This window comes from Lepeophtheirus salmonis, chromosome 1 (assembly GCF_016086655.4).
Source record: "Lepeophtheirus salmonis chromosome 1, UVic_Lsal_1.4, whole genome shotgun sequence".
Classification (NCBI taxonomy): Eukaryota; Metazoa; Arthropoda; class Copepoda; order Siphonostomatoida; family Caligidae; genus Lepeophtheirus; species Lepeophtheirus salmonis.
Genome location: NC_052131.2, coordinates 40,731,997 through 40,752,477, shown reverse-complemented (window position 1 = coordinate 40,752,477; position 20,481 = coordinate 40,731,997). Strand labels below are relative to the sequence as shown.

At 31.6% G+C, this 20,481-nt stretch overlaps 2 protein-coding genes across 2 annotated transcripts; one reads left to right on the top strand and one right to left on the bottom strand.

Annotated features, from left to right (window-relative positions):
* Nucleotides 1–7,835: 7,835 nt before the first annotated feature.
* On the bottom strand, nt 7,836–9,869 carry LOC121128810 (ADP-ribose pyrophosphatase, mitochondrial). Its single transcript, XM_040724409.2, has 5 exons — nt 9,731–9,869; nt 9,022–9,422; nt 8,454–8,676; nt 8,235–8,387; nt 7,836–8,180 (listed from the first exon to the last, which is right to left on the bottom strand). The coding sequence occupies exons 2-5, from the start codon at nt 9,334–9,336 to the stop codon at nt 7,960–7,962; spliced, it is 912 nt and encodes a 303-aa protein (XP_040580343.1). The 5' UTR covers nt 9,337–9,422; nt 9,731–9,869; the 3' UTR covers nt 7,836–7,959.
* A 396-nt stretch (nt 9,870–10,265) lies between these two features.
* Nucleotides 10,266–13,093, top strand: Usp5 (ubiquitin specific protease 5). Its single transcript, XM_040724401.2, has 3 exons — nt 10,266–10,443; nt 10,499–11,092; nt 11,149–13,093. Exons 1-3 carry the CDS (start codon nt 10,348–10,350, stop codon nt 12,856–12,858), a joined length of 2,400 nt encoding a protein of 799 aa, XP_040580335.1. The 5' UTR covers nt 10,266–10,347; the 3' UTR covers nt 12,859–13,093.
* Nucleotides 13,094–20,481: the final 7,388 nt, after the last annotated feature.

Genomic DNA, 20,481 nt, shown 5'->3' with positions numbered 1-20,481 from the left:
AAGTACGTCCTCAAGTACATCAACAAGGGCAATGACAAGGTTGTTTTCACTCTGAAGAGACAGAGTCAGCAGCAAAAGCCAGATCTGCGACTTGATGAAATTACCACCTACTTGACGGGTGGGTATGTCAGCACCAGCGAAGCCGTCTGGAGGATTTTTGGCATCCTAATACACAAGTGGTACCTGTCTATCATGCACCTTGACGTCCACCTGGAGAATGGTGAGCGAGTCCCGAGACGGCCGAGCAGAGAGCCCAGCAGTAATTTTACGTTTGTATAAAAGCATCATTTAACATTATAGTTCACTTCGTTACCTTTATTGTATCACTAGGGATGGATATTGAGCGAGTGCGTGTAAAAAGCAGGAGTGAAACATATTAAAATTGATTTAAGTTACGGTTTTGGAGGATAGAATATCACGTGATTCTACAATAGAAATGACAATCTTCTATACTTTAAATTACACTAGAACAGTTACTTTAAAAAGTAGTCGAAATTTTCAAATTCAGGAATACTTTGTTTAATTCTTGAAACTCATAAAAATAACCTTCATATTTCTATATTATAGATTTATTAACATTAAGATATCCTAAATTTATTCCCTTAAAGTCCCTAATATACTATGTCATACAATGAGTAATCAAAAGCTAATTAGAAATAAAGTCCGTCTTCATCCTATCATACTTCAAATACACTAAAAATACTTAAAATTATCTTAAATAAATTCCACATCTACATGTTCGAATCCATGGAGCATACTCATGTGTTTACACAAAGAAAGGGACTTTAAACAAACACCTTGCACACCATTTGAAGCTAAGTCCCCCCTTTGAAATCATTCAAGCAGTTGTTCTTCGTTGTTCGTTAATCCAGATACAACTTAACTTACAACTGTGAAAATCATGGCTTTTAGTGGAATATACTGTCTTTTTAGGGATTTTACACAGAGACGAGATCCCTTGAACAGAACATGAAGAGAGGATCAGAAGGCGTGTTGATAAGATATCCAAATGGAGAATTTTGAACTCCAATGGAAAATGGATAAATGGAGATCCAATTAAATGCAATCTAGGTGGAGGGGCAATAAGGCATTTGACTAATAAAATTTATTATTTTCAATATTACTAAGGTAAGCGGCAACTATCTTTATGAGAGGACATGTTATGGAAAAAATATTAATAAATAATGAAGGAAAAAAGAAGAAAGAAAATAAGGAAAATCTACCAACTGTTTTCCTTCTTTAATCTCTCAAAATTGTAATTTATTTGACCAAACAGCTCATCTTTGTGTATCACGCAACCTTTCGTCCAAAAAGAAATAGAACAAAATGACTAAAATCATCTGGTAGTTATTTAAATAAGTCAATCATACCAACTGCAATTTATCTCTTTTATACTTGCAAACTATCATTTTTATAATGAACTACATATTATTAGAATCTACATAGTATTTTATTCGATACTGTACTATAATACTGCAAAATTATTTTTATTAAAAGTGAAGTTATACATTAGAGATTTGGGGGATAGCCAAACTTTCTTCATAGAAATACTAAATTGGTCAATATATATATTTTAAACGACGAGGAATCAACAAGAAATTGTATTCCTGTTCTTTTGGAAACGGAGCATAACTATAGAATAACTTATTACTTCACTTATTTATCAAAAAGAATAAATTATGAAATAGCCATGACGTAGCAAGTGACAAGAGGAATCGACAGCTGACAACAAAATATATAGGGTAACTTTGTGTTAGCGAGGTAATGCCGTGAGTTAAATAATTACCTTCTAAACACATAAAAACCAAAACCAATCAAACTAATAAATACAAAGCTTCCCATATACATAATCTAATATTTTTTTAAATTATTGCACTTAAGTTTTTGTTAACTAAAGCTTTTCAAATGAAATGATTTTTATATCTTGAAAAACTAATCTATATATGTATATAATATAGAGTGTGTATGTGCTTTATGGGTGCCAACACCGATAAGCCTAAGAGCTTGAAGCTTTGGATGGATGCCTCATTTGAAGCTGGTTAGGCTAAGGAGAGCTAATTTTATACACAAAACACAAAAATTGTTTTATGGAGCTCAAAGAGACTAGATAAAAATTGAGTTATAAATCAAAAAGTGACTGCCATATCAAAAAAATATAGATGAGAAAAACGTTTCCTAAATTTATTCAAAATCAAAAAAAAAATATTTGCAAAAAAAGGATATTTGTGAATATTACAGTTTCGTTTGATTTTCAGATGCCAAAAAATTAACTTGTAATGGAATATTGGATTAGTAAATAAAATAAAATTTGTAAAATTTCTCTGGAGATTCGTTTGCAAATAAAATTGATGTTTAACTGGAATATCTCTTATTTTCTTAACAATACTTTTCATTTTTATCCTTTCTTTTTTATCAATTTTCAATTTTCAATTCTTAAGAAAAAATGTACAAAACGATGCATGGCATTATTCGCGAGTACACATTCAAAGTTTAATATTTTTCCCACCTTAGACGAGACTACAGGTGGATTCTGACATAACTTATTTTCTCATATAACCAGAGTATGAGGACTCGAACTTTACCTGAATATTGAAAAAGTGGATTTAAATACAGCTTTGAATATTGGATCTAATAGATTTTAAATCTTTTCCTTATTTATATTTAGTATTTACTATATGACTATCACGGGAATTTCTAACATGGTGCATTTCTATGAAAACTTGTTATTCTATGTTTTTTTGGGCGCTGATTCAGAATTTGTATTTAAAAAATTAAAATTGGGTGTTGGTGGTGGTGGTGGTACTGTTTTGTATCATTCCCTTTCCATGAAAAGCTCAACTATTGATCTTTAGTAAAATGGGAAAGTTTTTCTTCTTGTGAAAAACGTCACTAATTATGTTCTGACCCCAGCGGGTAGTCTCTCGGCGCTAATCCTGGTAAATACGACGCACGCTCAGATTAATTATCTTACTTTGCGAGCATGGTGTTAAATCTGGAAATCTTCTTTTTTTTTTTTAATATTTTTCCCTGAAAAAAGTTTTCTGTGGCAACTTTTTATGCAGATTTCTAATTTGGATTTCAAATTCAAGAAAAAAAAAACAGTTTTATTTTTTTATGTCTTTTACAAAGTTTCTGTAGTTTAAATACGCACGTCCCAAAAAACCTTGCCTTCATTATTCGGCAAAAGAACCCTTTTAGACACGTCTAGGCTTTCAATTTTTTGCGCAGAGAAAGTTAAGAGTTCAAATTTTGATATAAGACAGAAAATTGCTAGAGAGACTTTGGACTCATGCTCAAATATTCAAATAACTCCAATAGTATCTCCTAAAACATGCTACGAATTTGAATTTTTTTAATTTTTATTCGATCTTCTGAATCAGCATCCCAAAAAACATATATTTCAAGAACTTTATCAGTTTTAAGTTTCCTGTTCTTGAAGCTGAAAATGCTCAGAAACCCACGCCTGTTCTCCTCACAATCCCTATACATGACCGACACCGTTTTTTATGTATTTAGAAGGAATATTTATTTATGGAATATGAAGAGGATTTAAATGAATATGCAAGATAATTAATGAAAATTACGAATATATTTGGTTTCTTATATTGTATACTTTGTAGGCTTTAATCATGATAACGTCGACGAATATTACAGAGGCATCATTCATCAGTACATATTTAAGTTCTTCGTACAAGTTTCACTATAAAAAAGGTATTATATAACGTAAATGGATAACGTTATTACTGTTGATTTATTGAATGCATCACTTTTTTTCCTACATACCATTGGGTTTGAATTGAAGTGCTTGACGTAGTAATCAATAGTTTTCGATGACTAGAATTAATAAACCATAAATTTACTTTACGTGGTATTTTCGAAGTAATTTGGAGAGAGGGTTGCTATTCTGTCTGGACCATGAGCAACACAAGTGACATTCAACATCATTTGGAAATTTTGCTGAAGGTTTTTGGCTGATTTTATACAAAAACCTATTTATTAAATAAGGGTAATCTATCAATGATCGTACAGTGTACCAATCAATACTGCAGTGATGGATCATAGTTTCAGTCCAAGACAAGGAGAGTATCATATCCTTCAAGTTCTTTCCTAATCATTGAGGACACAACTTTACTTAGGAACTCTAATTACTTTGTGATGGTGTAGCGAGAACTGGTATTACCAGTATAAAATTTCATCAATATGGAGTGAGATATTGCAGGAGATATGTATCTTGTTCATAACTGGCATAAAATTAAGCATCAGGACTTCATTCAATTATATTTTTTCAATAAAGCTTCAAATTATTATCGTCAATAAAGATTTCTTATACTGTTAAATGCGAATTTTCTAAAGGCTTGGATTCCAAAACCGCAAAGGCCATAATTCTTTACTTTTTCTCCTTCTTTATCGGTGAAAAAGGAATTAAAATTATACCATGAAAATTAAAAACTAATATTTTTTAATATTAAAAAACAAAATAGAATTGTTATAGTATTTTTTTCTTGTTATGCTTCATATTATATTTAAAACATGTTAGAATTCTTCATAAGAAAAGAATGTAATACTGAAACTGTAGATACAATGCAATTCAGAATAAATACACTGAAAAAAATTAAACTACCTATAATATACACTTTATATTATATACAAATGGAAATGTTTATAAATTTTATTTTATATTAAGGAAGACATACTATAAAATTAACATAGGTTTTTATTTTTAAATTTAACATCATTTTTATCAAACTTCGGTAATATCCATGACAATTATACATTTAAACAATTTGAGTTGTCTTTTTTTTGGGTTTGATGAAGTTCGATGGAATTTTTCCTTGACGTCCTACATAATATTGAATCCGATTCTTGGTAAGAATAATTTCTAATAAAGAAGCTAATATGATTTCAATATTTAGAGGACACGGCAATTTAATATTGTAATATCAAGGATCCATATATTCTACTCTTCTCATAAGTTTATTGATAGTTTTACGACTTAAGGACACAAATGATCTAGGACTGGACCCTTTTCTTCAAATTGGAACATTTGGTAAGTCATTAATTAAACCTGGATAAAAACAGAGTGAGATAATGGATTAATATTGTAACCATTCATAATGTTTACAACAATAGTTAGGAACTTATAATTATGGTTATGATAAAAAGTCCTTGTTGGAGTAAGACTTGAGTTTAGGAACTACTCCGAATTAATTATTGTCACCGTTTTTATTAGATGCAGAGTAGGATTTGTGATTACTTTTTTTTCTACCCTCTCAGGGCTGTTGACAGCTAATTTAGTATACGTTATGACAGCTAAGCTACTCTTCCCAAAAACATTCTTCAATTGTCAGGGGTACCACTTTATTTTTCTGTTTATTTTTTTAACATACCTGTGGATAGTATTATTTTCCATTACTGTACAACAATTCGAAAAAAAGGCTGGCCGAATGTATGTTATTGAAATAATTGTATTTCAAGTTACCTTGCCATGGGTAGGGTAAGTTGATCACTTAAAGTTAAGCCGGATAACAGAAAAACATCCTTCATCCTTCACATTAATGACGATGCTAAGTTCCAGAAACAATAAAGATGAATATAACTTCATTTCCTTGTGTTATTGCCAGTAGGGGGATCAGCAAGACTTGAAAACCAGCTCACTTTTTCGTTTAACTCGGAACAATGAAACAATAAAAGATAAATCTAATTTATCTATACCTTCCAATAATTAAAGAATAAAATAGCTAAAGTATTCACAATTTTAAAATTATTTATTTATTATATTTATATATTTGATTATATATATTTTTCAAGAATCTTACACACCATGGTGATCAACTTATCTCAGTCATTGGGAAAGTTGAACATTTTTACATAAGTACGGAGATATTTGATAGAGCGAAAATGGGGATATTGATTCTAACAGGCCAGACATATTCGTCAATTAATGTTTTAATGAATTTCTGGGGGGAAAAAAGGATAAAAAACAAAAAAATATGAGCACTGTGAACGTGCTAATAAAATCTGCTCAACTTATCCCAGTCCCCCTACTACTTATATCCTAAAATTATATTATGAACAGTAATGACTAGGTATTACATAATTACGGTTACAATCGATGTTAACCAAATGGATTAATTAAATTAAATATTTGCACGTGGAGATAATAAATACACACGGCTTGTTTTGAGTCTCCATGGTTTCTTAAATTTAAGCCCATGCGTAACGTACTTTACACACTTGGAAACATATAAATAATAATAGATTATGGTAGAATAATAAAGAATTAGTTGTTACATAAAGGCAGAAATGACAAACCGTGACGAACACTTGTTTACTAAACAGATATGGATGAACGACAGTCTGGGAAAATGCCAAAACATCTTGGAATTGTACTCTATGGAGACTCATGTCGTGAATGAGGAATTTGTTGAAGAACTCCTCGGGGATTTAGAGAGCCAGGAGGATAAAAAATCTCTGATATCGTTTTTTGGTCCCACGTTTATAGAAGAACATTATCCTGGTATGACATATACAAGTACAAATAGAAGAAATGAAAGTAATCTCGTCAAAATGATTGAGGATTCTTTGAGAAAAAGAATAAAGAAATACAAGGAAGAAGCAAGGAAATCAAGATCTAAATCCTTACATTTCCTAGATTCCAAAATATCTCAATTTTTTTTGGAGGATTTGGAGAAGAAAATATTTACAAGTGGTGAAGAGGGCCAAGAAATTATTTGTGCCTCCATTAAAGACCTACTTTCCACGGGTTACGAGGCTCAAAAGATGTTGGCAAATGAAACGCGTAAAAAAATAGTCTTACTTCCTCAAGAAATTCGATTAAATTTCTTTGAAATGTTTGACCTCCATTCAAGAACTACATTTAGACGCAAAAATATAGAGTTATATAGTCATTATAGTGATTTTTATAAGGCCTTACAAGTTAATATGGATAAGGAGGGCATTTCATCCGTGTTAGATTGGAAAGACGGACGTCGAGAGATTGACGAGGAAGTTATTCTTACTTATGAAAAGAACAAACTAAAACATATTCACATCACAGATGAAAGACTCTATCATTATGTTAAAGTCCTCATAATTTTGAAATTAACAAATGGTGATTTCTCAACAGCCCATGTATATTGGCTCATAAAAGGGTGTAATTATTTTCCGAAACCGTATACATCAGAGCCACTGGCGGCCTTTTATTTTCACAGACTACTTGATTATGTCGTATTTGGAAGGGAAATGATATTCAGGATAGCAGAAGAAGTAGAAACTTTACTCATAAAATATGACAGAAGTTATTTTAAACATATTAAATATTCTTTAAGAACGATTCCAATGCATCATTTAGACCCAGATGTCTTCCCAAAAGAAGTGATATTGAAAGATGAAAAAGATTGCAAAAACTTTTGGCTGAAATATCAGGAAAATGGTTATCGTCTTGTAAACGCATTGGAAGCAAAAATATTCACGGACTTGAAACTATATTTTAGAAAATGGTTATCGGAGGGATTTGTTGGTTGTTGCTCAGAGACAGGTTCAAGTCTCATATGGGACATTTTATTTGCGAATGAATTTAGAAAAGATACAATTATAAATGTATGTTATACTCTCATCTATCTTTTGAAGCATTTTATTATTGATGCTAATATCAAGGATCGAAGAATTCATGACATTTTAATTGAAGGACCTCGTGTACTCTACACTAGTGATTTAAGAAAAGTTTTAAGGCATTTGGAAGGCAATAAGCATAATTATGACAAAATACCCGGACTGAAGACAATACCGGTCCTAAGGATTATACCTCCCTCTCCAATAAAGAAGAAATAACTGCGTCCATTATATTATTATATATTAATTGACATCTTTTAAGAGATATTTACATATTTATTTTTACATAAAGCAATTATCACAAATAATTTTTTTTGGAAGTAGACACCCCATTTTTACATTTAATTTTTACCAATGAGCATCTTTAAGTTTAACTACGCGCCTAATCAAATCAGAATGGGATGCATAAAGCTCAATACTTCCAGAGATATCAATCCATTTGAGATCAACGGCATCATCACCAGCTTTTAAATCAAATTCCGCAATCTCTTTTCCATCTTCATCATGGAATAAAAATGCAGTAGTCTCCATCCATGCATTATCCGTATTTCTTGGATCATCCACGTATCCTTCAATTAACAAATTATAATTAAAACTAATATGCGTTCAACCAAAATAAATACCTCGGTAAATTTCCACTCCTTTGGAGAAAAACCTCTCAACCATTTTTTCTTTCTGAGCATTTTCTTCAGGTGTTCCCTGAGTAGAGTTCATAGCTTCTTCCATGAATTCTCTTCTAACAGTTATACTCACTTTTTCTCCAGGATCAACCATACCTATAAAATAACATACACAAATCTTTAGTTAAATAATTACATCTTTTTATAAGGTAATTTATATACCTCCTGGCAGTGCCCACTCTCCTGTATCCTTTCTTTTAATGCCAACAAACTGTAAAACTTTTTTACCAGAATTTGGATGAATTTCAATTTCATTAGAGCCTTCTTTCCTTTTCCACCGTGTAACAATGGGATCTGCTGCATGATTGGGGCCCCATTTGCCAAGTACTCCTCTTCCACGAAGACCAGTACGTCCCTTTATATTTAAACATATATTGCCTTGAATCTAATTACAAATATAATGATTACAAAAAATGTTGTACATTTGAAATTAATTATACTCTTGTATGTATATTATGTCCATTATAAAGGAATTATCTTAGAGTTGTGATAATAATATTTAAAGAAAAATTAAGTAAAAAATATTTAATTATTCTTATTTTTCGTTAAGACTATACTATGTGAATAATGAAATCCTTGAAATGTGTACATATAACATATAATAGCTTTCTTTAATTAACCTTTCCTGAGATTTAATAAATTAGCTTATCATGTTTTTAGGTGATGACAAGCGTTTGATATAATAGAAATATAGGTTGTTACAAATACATATTATAATTTATTAACTTACTCGGTATTTACCTTCCCCACTTCGTCGGTCTACTTTACCATCAATGGAGTTCCATTTAGGAGTTCTATCTTCTAATGGAGGATCTGCCCATGCAGCTTTTAAGACAAAAGGAGCCGTAAATGTTATTGGATCGTAAATATCAAATTCATCATCCCATGAACAATCGATATTAGGCACTTTAAGTCTTACAATAGACCTTGATTTCCCAGATTCATCTCTATAGATGTAGTCATTGGGATAACGACATTTGACATGATGGTCCCTCGACATTTTTAGCACTTGATTATGAGTGAAACGAAAAAGGCTGCTAAGCATACAGCAGAGAGCCTTTATTACCAATACTGACAATAGTATGTATTTGATTGAGTCGTATTTTTGATTAGCCAATTCTCCTTAATGACCTTCAAAAGCATATACGATCAATAATATGATATTTTCTATAAAATACATGGAGCTATTGATTAATCAAAAGGCCCAAATGCAAAAATGTGCCTCAAATGATACGTCATTTAAGGATAATAAATACTTCTGCTTTGTCGTTACAATGCATAATTTATTTAAGCACTTATTAATAGGCTCGAATATCATAAAACTGTGTAATCGAGTGAACAAAGCTTGAGAAAAGGAATTTACTTCCCTAAAAATAATATATCATTTGATAAAACAAAGGAAAACTTTTAAGCCATGAATAAGCAAAAATGTATAATACCCAATAAGACGAATTTGATTCCTTTAAAAAAAAAGAAGAAACACCTTATAGTTATGTGACTTGAAGTCAAACTAAAGGTACTTCTGCTACGACAAGATAAACTATTAAGCCAATGGGCTACAACTTATACTTATGAAAGATGACTAAGGGTGTTGGTGAGCATTACATTATATTATCATAGAATTATGTATGCAACTAATCTATTTATACGAACGTAAGGGGGAAAAAAGAACTTCACAATAGTTTTTAAACAGTTCGTAAGCCGTAACCCAACAGAAATAATTCGGTGAACATTGAAATAAATATGGAACTATATCATTTTCGGTGTTCGCTTATTTTGACGAAAGTGCAAAGTTATTTTCTCATATTTATAAAGTAAATATAGTCAATTGAAACTTAACAGCTTATATTTTATGGAGTAAAGCCTCTAGCTAGAGAGCCGGCCAGGAGATGACTTATTAGTTATTTTATTTTATTGGAAGCTGAAGCTAAAAAAAGAAAGAAAAGAAAAAAGGGGAAAAAGGGGAAAAATATTAAAGGAAAAAGGAATCAAAAAACCGAAAGGCAATAATTTTGAGAGAACTTGGAATTCTGGTCTAAGGTCTGAGTAAGGAGAAATGGAAATCCTGGAAAAGAGTTTAGACAAAGTCCGCACACCTACCCCGAGTGATCGTATCTACAAGGACGAATGCTTCTTTAGCTTCGATACCCCTGTAAGTGCTGGTCATGTTTGATGTTGATCGTGTCTTTATTTTGATGATATGATAGGAATCTCCAGGAGGATTGTTTATCTGTTTAAATCGATTTCTCGGATTTGGTGAAGACTACGTCCATGACTATATTAAGAAAACTGGATTATCTTTGTTTCTGAGGCTTCGACGCACGAAAAGCAAGAAAGATAAAGGTCCAACGGCCACAAAGGTGTCACGACTGGCCATTGGCGAGCCCGGAGGATTCACTCCGGATACTTTGTTGGAAGAAACAAATACGGTTGTACTCATTAAGGATGGTGAACTCCACGAGTTTCCAGCCACAGATCCTAACTTACCACTCGCTATTCAAATGTCTGTGAACGGGATTGTTTGTGGGAACTCTGCCTTTAAGCAACGCGAGTTGGAGAGGGAAGGTAATCGATGGGACGGGGAAGTCTTGAATGTCTCTAAATTTGCCAATGATCTCAAACAGTGCGATTCCCCTGTGCAGTTACCTCATCAAGGATGGAAATGTGAAAAATGTGATTTGACTTGTAATCTTTGGCTCAATTTAACTTCGGGTGCTACACTTTGTGGTCGAAAGAATTTTGATGGAAGTGGAGGGAATAATCATGCTGTTGAATATTATCAAGAAACCAAATACCCATTGGTAATGTCTTTAACATTTTGTTCGACTCAACCCATTATAAATCCATTCTTCTTTAGGCTGTTAAACTGGGTACTGTTACTAAAGATGGAAAGGCTGATGTTTATAGTTATCCTGAAGACAATATGGTGTTGAATCCTAATTTGAAAGAGCATTTAGCGCACTTTGGCCTTAAAGTCGAGTTGTTGGACAAGACTGATAAATCCATGGTTGAAATGGAAATCGATATGAATCAACGTATAGGGGAATGGGCTACATTAACTGAATCTGGGTCTAAGCTGACGCCCGTCTTTGGACCAGGTTTTACAGGATTACAAAGCCTGGGTAATACTTGCTACCTCAATAGTGTTGTTCAAATGCTCATGAGCATACCTAGTATTGTTAAGATCTATGAAAATGCTAAAGACAATGAATTTGAAAAAATTAAATTCGATTCAAGTTTTGTTGACAATTTAGATTTTCAGCTCTGTCGATTGACTCATGGTATGATCAGTGGAAAGTACTCACGTAAACCCGCAGAATCTAATATCAATGAGCTTGATGCTGATGACTCTCAGCCTGGAATTCGTCCTACTATTTTCAAAGACATTATTGGAAAGAGCCATCCCGATTTCTCAGGATCACAGCAACAAGATGCTCAAATGTTCTTTTTGCATTTATTAACAGTCTTGGAGCGAAAATCTAATTTAGAATTCCCAGGTCATTGTCTACAATTTGAAGTGGAGGACCGCATTGAATGTGGTGCTACGGGGCGTGTCAAATATATAAATAGAATCGAAGACTATCTTCCATTCCCTATACCGATGGAAGCCTCAATTAATCAACCAGACGTAGATGCATATCTGGCTAGAAAGAAGGCCGGAGGTCCTGATTTTAAGGAAGAAATTGTACGTCCTGTTATTACTTTTGATAGTTGTGTGAAGACCTTCAGTACCGAGGAAGTGGTTCTTGATTTTCATTCCTCTGCCCTTAATGGAGAGTCGACATTTGCTAAAAAAACAATGCGACTTAAAACCTTTCCTGACTACTTGTTTATTCAGATGAAGAAATTTGACGCCGATCCTGTCACTCATCAGCCTTACAAACTCAATGTTGAAGTCTTGATGCCTGATGAAATTGATTTGTCATGTCTGAAGGCTAAAGGAGGTTTGCAACCAGGTGAGGTGGAACTGGAAGATTCCCCATCCTCTCGAGAAAATAAAAATACCATCGTACCTGATGATGCAATTGTTTCCCAACTCGCATCAATGGGTTTTTCATTTGAAGGATGCAAAAAGGCTGTTATATACACGAAAAATTCTGGCGTTGAAGCAGCAATGAACTGGGTTATGGAACACATGGAGGACTCTGATTTTAATGAGCCCATGAAGGAGGAAGGAGATGGTTCTGCTTCAAATGAATTTGTTCCATCAGAGGAAAGTATTGCTACGGTCATGTCAATGGGTTTCTCAGCTACTCAAGCAAAGCATGTTCTCAAGAAGACGGATGGGAATGTGGAAAGAGCGGTGGAATGGATTTTTTCTCACCCTGATGAAATGAATGAGGCGAATAATCCTGCTCCTTCAAAGAAACCCCTTACTGACGGTCCTTCCAAATATAGTCTTCAAGCTTGTATTTCTCATATGGGTACTTCTCATCTTGTTGGTCATTATGTCTGTCACATTCGTAAAGATGATAGCCAATGGGTCATTTTCAATGACAATAAGGTTGCCCTCTCAGAGAATCCCCCGAAAACGCTTGCTTATCTTTATCTCTATAAAAGGATATAATTTAGAAGAAAGAAAAAATAATATTTAGAATTACATTTATTTGTATGGAGGTTTTATTTTTATTATAATTATATTTGGGGTGGTTCTTTTTGTGTATTCCTATTCATCTGTCTAGTGAATTATGATTCTTAAATCTCCTATGACTCTTCTTCCTTTAAACAAAAATAATAATCCTAATTAGTTATTGCCCTCAAGAACAAGATAATAGCAATTAAATATACAAACTCATTTAAACTACGTACCTATTGATTGAAGGAATTTATTTTAATGTTGAAACACCTGAAATGATGCGATTAAAAGTAAGGGTACACTTTCACTGGACAGTTTTAAATGTCATTGGTAAATGATCACAAACTACATAGAGTTAATCAACTTGCCATCTTGGAAGAAAGAAAGAAGAAATTTAGTGATACTCAATGTCGTATTTCATCATTTTATTATATATTTAACCAAAAAACTAATCCTTTCCATGAAGGAGTAAATCCCCATATCTTTATTAGTATTATATTGATTGTACAATAAATCAATGATTTAGTTTATAGAAACAGGATATAAAAATCAAGGTCAATATTTAATTTTTACAAGGAAAATTTTATTGTCTTCTTATTCTATCACTTTACGGATTCAAATATGTCTTGATACTGCCATTATCTAGGAGCACAGTTAGGCATTTAAGGGTGTCAGTACATACATTATGTAAAATATGGAGAGAGATATGAGTAGCTTAACGGAGCACATCAAATCTATTATTATTAGCTATGTATTTACAAGTGCTGGGTTTTGATCAAGAAATCCTAGGACGCCAGGGGTGGGCTGGAGATATTTTATTTTTACTTAGTTGTATAGTTTATTCTATTACAGAGTTATTAAGAAAAGTAAATACACCCTCAATGACCTCACGAGGGATCGATTTTATCCTCTTTAATGAACATGTGGGACCGGACTGATACAATACTAGGCATGTAGTCCCATACTTTTTTTTAGCGTCAACTAGTGTTGTGTTGTTCCTTATTTAGGACCACGATCTAGTCCGGTCCCATTTATTGGAAAAAATAGGGGGAAATTGGGTGCAGCGATTGAACTTATGTAAACGTGCATGTGGTGGTCATGCTAGAGAAATTGATTAACATACATAAATGCATATGTTTACAATTTGTACTGAAAAATAAATTCGCAAAATCTCTATCTGTTTGGGTTTTATTTATAAAAAAAGTCAAAGCGATCTTAAAGAAAAACCCTTTGTATAAAAGAGTTTGTGTGCGTGTGTATGTTCGTTTTAGGTGCCCACACCGTTGGACATAGGAGGCTGAAATTGGAGTTTCGTTTTTCTTTTCAGGTGCAAAAAAAAAAGTGGATTTCAATGGAAAGTTGTAGAAATTCGTTTGCATATAAATATGACATAAAAATTTTCTTTAACTGAAATATCTGTCATTTTCTTAATAATTTTTATTTTTTTATTTTCCTATTTTTATTTTTTTCTTCTCATTATTATAATCAACCGTCAATTTTCAATTTTTTTTTAAATAAATGGTACAAAACAATGAATTTTATAAATAGAATTTTAGACTCTAGCAATACACTCTAATGTTTTTAATTTACAGAACATTTTAATACCTAATTTTTGCAATGCTTGCAAAAATTAACCAGTTATGCAGGGTTATTTTTTCAACAACATTATTATCCATGATTTTTTTGCTTTTATAGGTGGGAATTTTTTTTTGGTAGTTTTGTGTTTCTCTTTACAATGGCAATAAATACTATTTTGTTTTTGCAATTTTCTTCGCAAATTTCGATTTGTCAATTTTTCACAAAAATAATAGATGGACTTCTCACTTAGACAATTTTTTTTATGCATATGTTTGTATGTTATTTGAAATTGATAAAATTACAAATTTATATATTTTTTTAAATTCATAATAATAGTACAATGGATCCAATAGAATGAGTATTTGAGGGGGGTACTACTACGATATTTTGTGATTTACTAAGAGAATTAGAACTATCAGTATCTTTCTCGACAACAACGAAAAACATTCATCTTATCGTTATTAGTATAGGGAGTATATAATATAGTAAATTTCTAGCTCCATCCTTATTAGTCATTACCATAGTGAGAAAGTTAGATTTAGATTTTTCTGGATCTTTTCTCGACACTAACGAAACGTTAATAATATAATTATTAGTGTACAGAAGTTTTTTCTGAACAATTTTTCAAATTTTTTTCAATTATTTTTACCATTGTCAATGGGATTTCCCTCTCCGTTCTTGGCCCGAGCAACACTGGGTAACCCTTTGCTAGCACTATATAATATATTTTCTACAAAATATTTCAATAATATTCATATATATTATTTGGATTAATAAACCATCGACATTTTAGGAAAAATTCCAAGGACCAGTCCTAATACTGGACCGAATAAATTAGGGTTTCAAAACACAATTGTCAACACCATATGAAATTATTGTTTTTTATCAAAATTTAAAATGTATTATCTTTGTTTCAACTTTTTTTTTTTTTTTTTTCGCCATTCCGTCAAATTCAGTCTCTTCGAAAAAAGAATATATATTTTCCTAAAAGTTTTTTGTTTCTTCTTTTAGATATAGTTATAATTTTAATAATTCGGTCTGGACGACCAGTCACGTAGTAAAATATGGTCTTAAAAATATCAGGTTTTCTTTTAGAAAGAAAATTTGAAAAATGTAACTTCTTATAGAAAATAGAAAAATTGCTTTTTGGTCTTGAAAAAATCACCCAAGACCGAAAAGGTAAAAAGGTCGGTCGCGGATTAGAGTCTTAACACTAGTATTTAATATTTACATGCTGTGTACCTACTTCTAAAAACGTTATGAAAGAAGAGTACGCAACATAAATAAAATGACGGAGAACAAGGACAGTATTTGTCATCATACATGGAAATTTCTCAACCTTTGAATTAATTACTCCTACGTGATTACTTATTGACATAGAGAGATTTTTTAACTAATAAGTCTTCTTATAGTTGACATTTTTCTAATCCTGTGTATGATGAAGAGGAATCCTGACTTTGCTCGCGGTAACCATTTTGATAAGAATTGGAACCAGATGGTATTTTATTTTTATAAATAAAGTATCATGTCATTCAAGAAAATTAAATTCAATATTTTTTTAGGGAGGGGGATTTGTGTAATATCTCTAATAGAATTTGTTTAAATGATTCGAACAAACAGGAAATGGTCAATTTATACAAATATCCTATTTTTTTTAGAAATAACTTGGTGTATTTATTATAAGGTATTATAATATTATGGCTGTAAACAATATCCGAGGTTGATGACCCAGCTGAGGATCTAGCTGTTGTTATGAAGAAACCAAATGCGTACATAGAAATCTCTTAGGATGAGAACAATTTATAATAGTATATATATTTTTTTTTAAATAACATACATAGTTATATCTGGAAATAAAAAAAAACAAAGTATTTCCTGAGGGAGAATCAATATGTTTTTTGAATCCTCATTTTCTTTATATAAGGAAATATAATTAATGGTATTTTTTGACTGACTGAGATAAACTGATTAGATTGCAAATACAAAGAACGATGATGAAATAATATTTACTACAGATGTATGGATACTTTCATGTACATAACATTTTCCAAGGTATCCCTAAACGTTGTAATCCAATTCCACGAATATTTGAATCATCTTCCCATACTTAAGTACACCTACTAAATATATTTATATACATACATGTAATTTGTAATCATTGGAATAAGGAAGTGGTTTCCTCCTAAGTAAAAGTCGAGTTTGATTACTTTACCACAGCAAATCCCAATAATTTACACATTGCCATTGAATATTAAAGGATGAAATAATTGGGAAATCCAAGACATTGATTTGTTTACCTTTTCTGCTTCTTTTGTGCCTCTTATCCACCAGTCGATGATGTCAGAAATAAAAGATCTATCGAATAGTTAGGAACAGGGGCATGTCCGCTTTCAGATTTTCTGTTGCTCCAAAATGCATCATAATGCACCCAATTTTTACATCATATATGTTTGACCTCCTTGAATGGTCCCCAAACTATGAGTAATCCCCTTAGGAATCGGGAGTTTGTTAACATAGTTAACTAGAGCTCGTAGTGTGCAAAACCTCCGTCTAAAACCAAGTTGAGTTTTGTATCTCAATTTGTATCAAAGTTATGGTTGATTATGCATTATTAATGTACGTTTTGTGTTAACTTGACCTCTTAAAATTTAATGGGCTCTTAGTTGGACCATATATTAACTTCGTACGTACCAAGTTAGATCAAAAACGATTTGTAACTTTGGACGTAATCCTGGTGACTAACAAACAAACAGAGGCAAAATCATCAACTCCGTTCAACTTCGTTGCGAAATTATTACATAGGTATCTACCTTGGGATTCCAAGGGTTCAACTATATTTTACAAATCAAAGAGTTAACTTTAAACTACCTGTCATAAAGTTTATAAGATAGACCCGATCTATTAGCTTACATATATTAGTATTGTTGCATACTGGATGAAGAAGGATATTTTTAAACCCATTTTATCAATAGTAATGTTTGAAGGTCAAGTAGACTGTTGAACTAGAAAATGATATCTAGTCAGTGTCTTCCTATTGGCTATTTATTCTGTGTATATAAGTATCCTCCTTTTGTCTGTTGAGGAATAATAAAATTTTTATTTCATAGTGGTATGATATTTTTTTTTTTTTTTTTCATGCATCAACATCCGGAAATACTTACTACTCTATTGAACAGAGTATCCTGGATACAATTTTCATATAAGCAACTAAATAGTATTAATTTATCTATGAAAGACCCCACTAAAAAAGTATGGCACAAATGTTAAATACATAATATAGAAACAAATGAAGTATTTATGTTAGGTAAGGCATCATTAATAGTAATATTCTCAATTATTTGGAAGTACAAAATATTATTCAATTAGCATGTATTATGTATGATTAAGATATTATTTAGACTTCATTGTCCAGACGGAATGAACGACGTCGGACTTAAGAAGGGGGAAAGAAGGACTGGAGGAGTTGACAAAAGACGACGATGATGACGTTTGGTGAAAATGATTTGCAGTGCCCAAAATTGGGCTATAGGTTATGATACTGTTTATTTTTTTTTTAAATGATGACATTTTCATATGTATAGTGCGTCAACATAAAAAAATCTTGAATAAATATAAAAAAAATGAAGAATATCCCAATTTCAAAGAAATATTTGGGTCATTTATGGGCTGTAAATTCAAATTTATTGAATGAGGTAAAATAACCCATAATGTTTACTATAGTTCAAAATATTCATTTGATTTATACAACTAAATTTAGTCCAGATATGGTCTTCCCAATAGAATCAATCTTTTTTTTTATGACGTTGATTTTTTTGCTACCTATCAGATTAATTTGTAGTGTCTCCAAAGAATTAATTAGAAGAAAAAAATCATTAATATAAGATAAATGGTTGAAAAATACAAATGTGATTGATATTGCATTTTGGGCAAAATGCAATCTAGCTTCTTTTAGTGTTTAAGGGCTACTTATTTAGAGTGCGATGTAGTAAGAAGAGAAAGAGATAATAAAAAGAATCCTCATTTTCCAACTGTGAGACTATTCTTCAATCATTGGAAATGGATCACAGTCTAACGAAAATTATTCAAGTTCAACCAATCAACGTTCTTAACACAAATAGCAGGTAAGAGTTCTAGAAAAATCAACGACTGGTCAAAAATACAGTGTACATTTTTATTTAAGATAGCATCGTGATAAGTTCAGTTTTCCATGTTCATAAGAATAGTGGGTCGATTTTCACAGAGGAAATTATTTTAAAATTTTGTCTGCTCTTTGTTACAGGAATTTCAGATCTTTCTTTTTTTAGAAAAAATATTTTAGATCGTCTCTCCATTTTTCATTCAATACAGATGTATATCCTAAGTGCCCCCGAAAAACACTTTCCCTGAAAGATAAACTCAAAGTCCTCAATAATCTGTCAAGAATATATCTCCCAGCGATACTCGCATCTCTGTAACCCGTTCCGTCTGTAACTTCGCTAAGAGAAGTTTACAACAAGGAGACTATGTTGAAAAATAAAAATTCAGATATTAAAAAAGCAACAAAAAACACTCACATCAACTCAATTAAACGACTGTTCCAAGCCAATTACGTATCCAAAATGGCTGAAACTTTGGTGAGTAACTGCCAATAGATGTGACGAGCTTTTGTTTACGAGTGGTGCTATCTTCACGTTGAGGTCGGCAACTTTTCAGACACCCCTCCCTTATTCTCCCCTTACTCTGTATACAAGAAAAATCTGGATATTGTGCACTTTTAATATGAAAGAAAGCAGCTTACTTTATCCGGATTTAACAGTAAAATGGATGTATATATTTTTTAAACGCGTTTTTTATAAATCGTCTGTATTTCATGGTATGACTTTTTTTAGAATATACTATGTCTTTAGAAAATAATATTCGATGTCAACATTTCTTAATTTTTCACATTTGATAGGGAAAATCAATTCACTTTCACTCATGAGTCATGACCCACCCTGCCACTCCTTCAGAGGATGTAAGACCCAAAATTATCACCCTCAAAATTGGTATGCTTTATATTTCTAAAAGTTAATTAAGTTATTACCTCTTAACCTTAATATATAACTAAAAATTTGTCTCTCCTCTCACATATATTTAGCATAGAAATCAAATTAATATTAAATGAATAACAATCAACTTATTTTAAAAAAGGGTAACAATATTTTTGATTTCCAAAAAAAGAGAACGACCTGGTCGATTTTATGTTTTTTTAAACTATATTTTGAACTCAATAAAATTTTAGAATTATTAATATTAACACATTTGATTCTTGTTTTGCTTTTTTTTTTTTTTGGAAAATATGTTTTGAATCTTCTTCTTTTATAATAAATCTATCTCATATAAATTATTTTGGTTTTTTTAAATTAAAAATTTTACTTTTATTTTAATTTAATCTTCAACTATTGGTCCCACAAAACTGTGGGCATTTCATGAACTTATAAATAAGTCCTTGCGCGTAATATAAAAAAAAAACATGTCCGGTGAAAAAATGACCATTGGTCTCCCTATATTCAAATTATTTTGTTCTTTTTAACATTGATGTTTAGAAGATTTAATTCTATTTATACCCAATCTCCTCAGTTAAAATCCTATCTACGCCCCCTGGAGGTGACCATCTAGAGCTGCTTGGGTTTGTAGATCAAATAATTAAGAGCTTTAGGATAAATTCGGTGCCAACAAATTTGGTGGCACCCTTGACGTTTATAAAAAGAATGTGCCTCTATTCTATACACGGACTTTAATATATTCTCGAAATCCATCAAAATATAGAGAAACATGTGATTAAATTGAGATACTCCTAGATTGTTCAAAGGGATTCACTTTCATTATCAGTCTCATTTTAGCTAGCAGAAACGAAAGCAATATGGACTAAAAGTGTTTTAATTTTCAAGGTGGTTCGGAATTACGGTTCCATTACCTTTAAATTAAATCAAAAGTATTATGTTTAAAGATTTTGTTATCCAGCTCAGAAATATTGCAACAGTGAACAGTCAGATTTTTTTGTTTCTTTTTGCAATG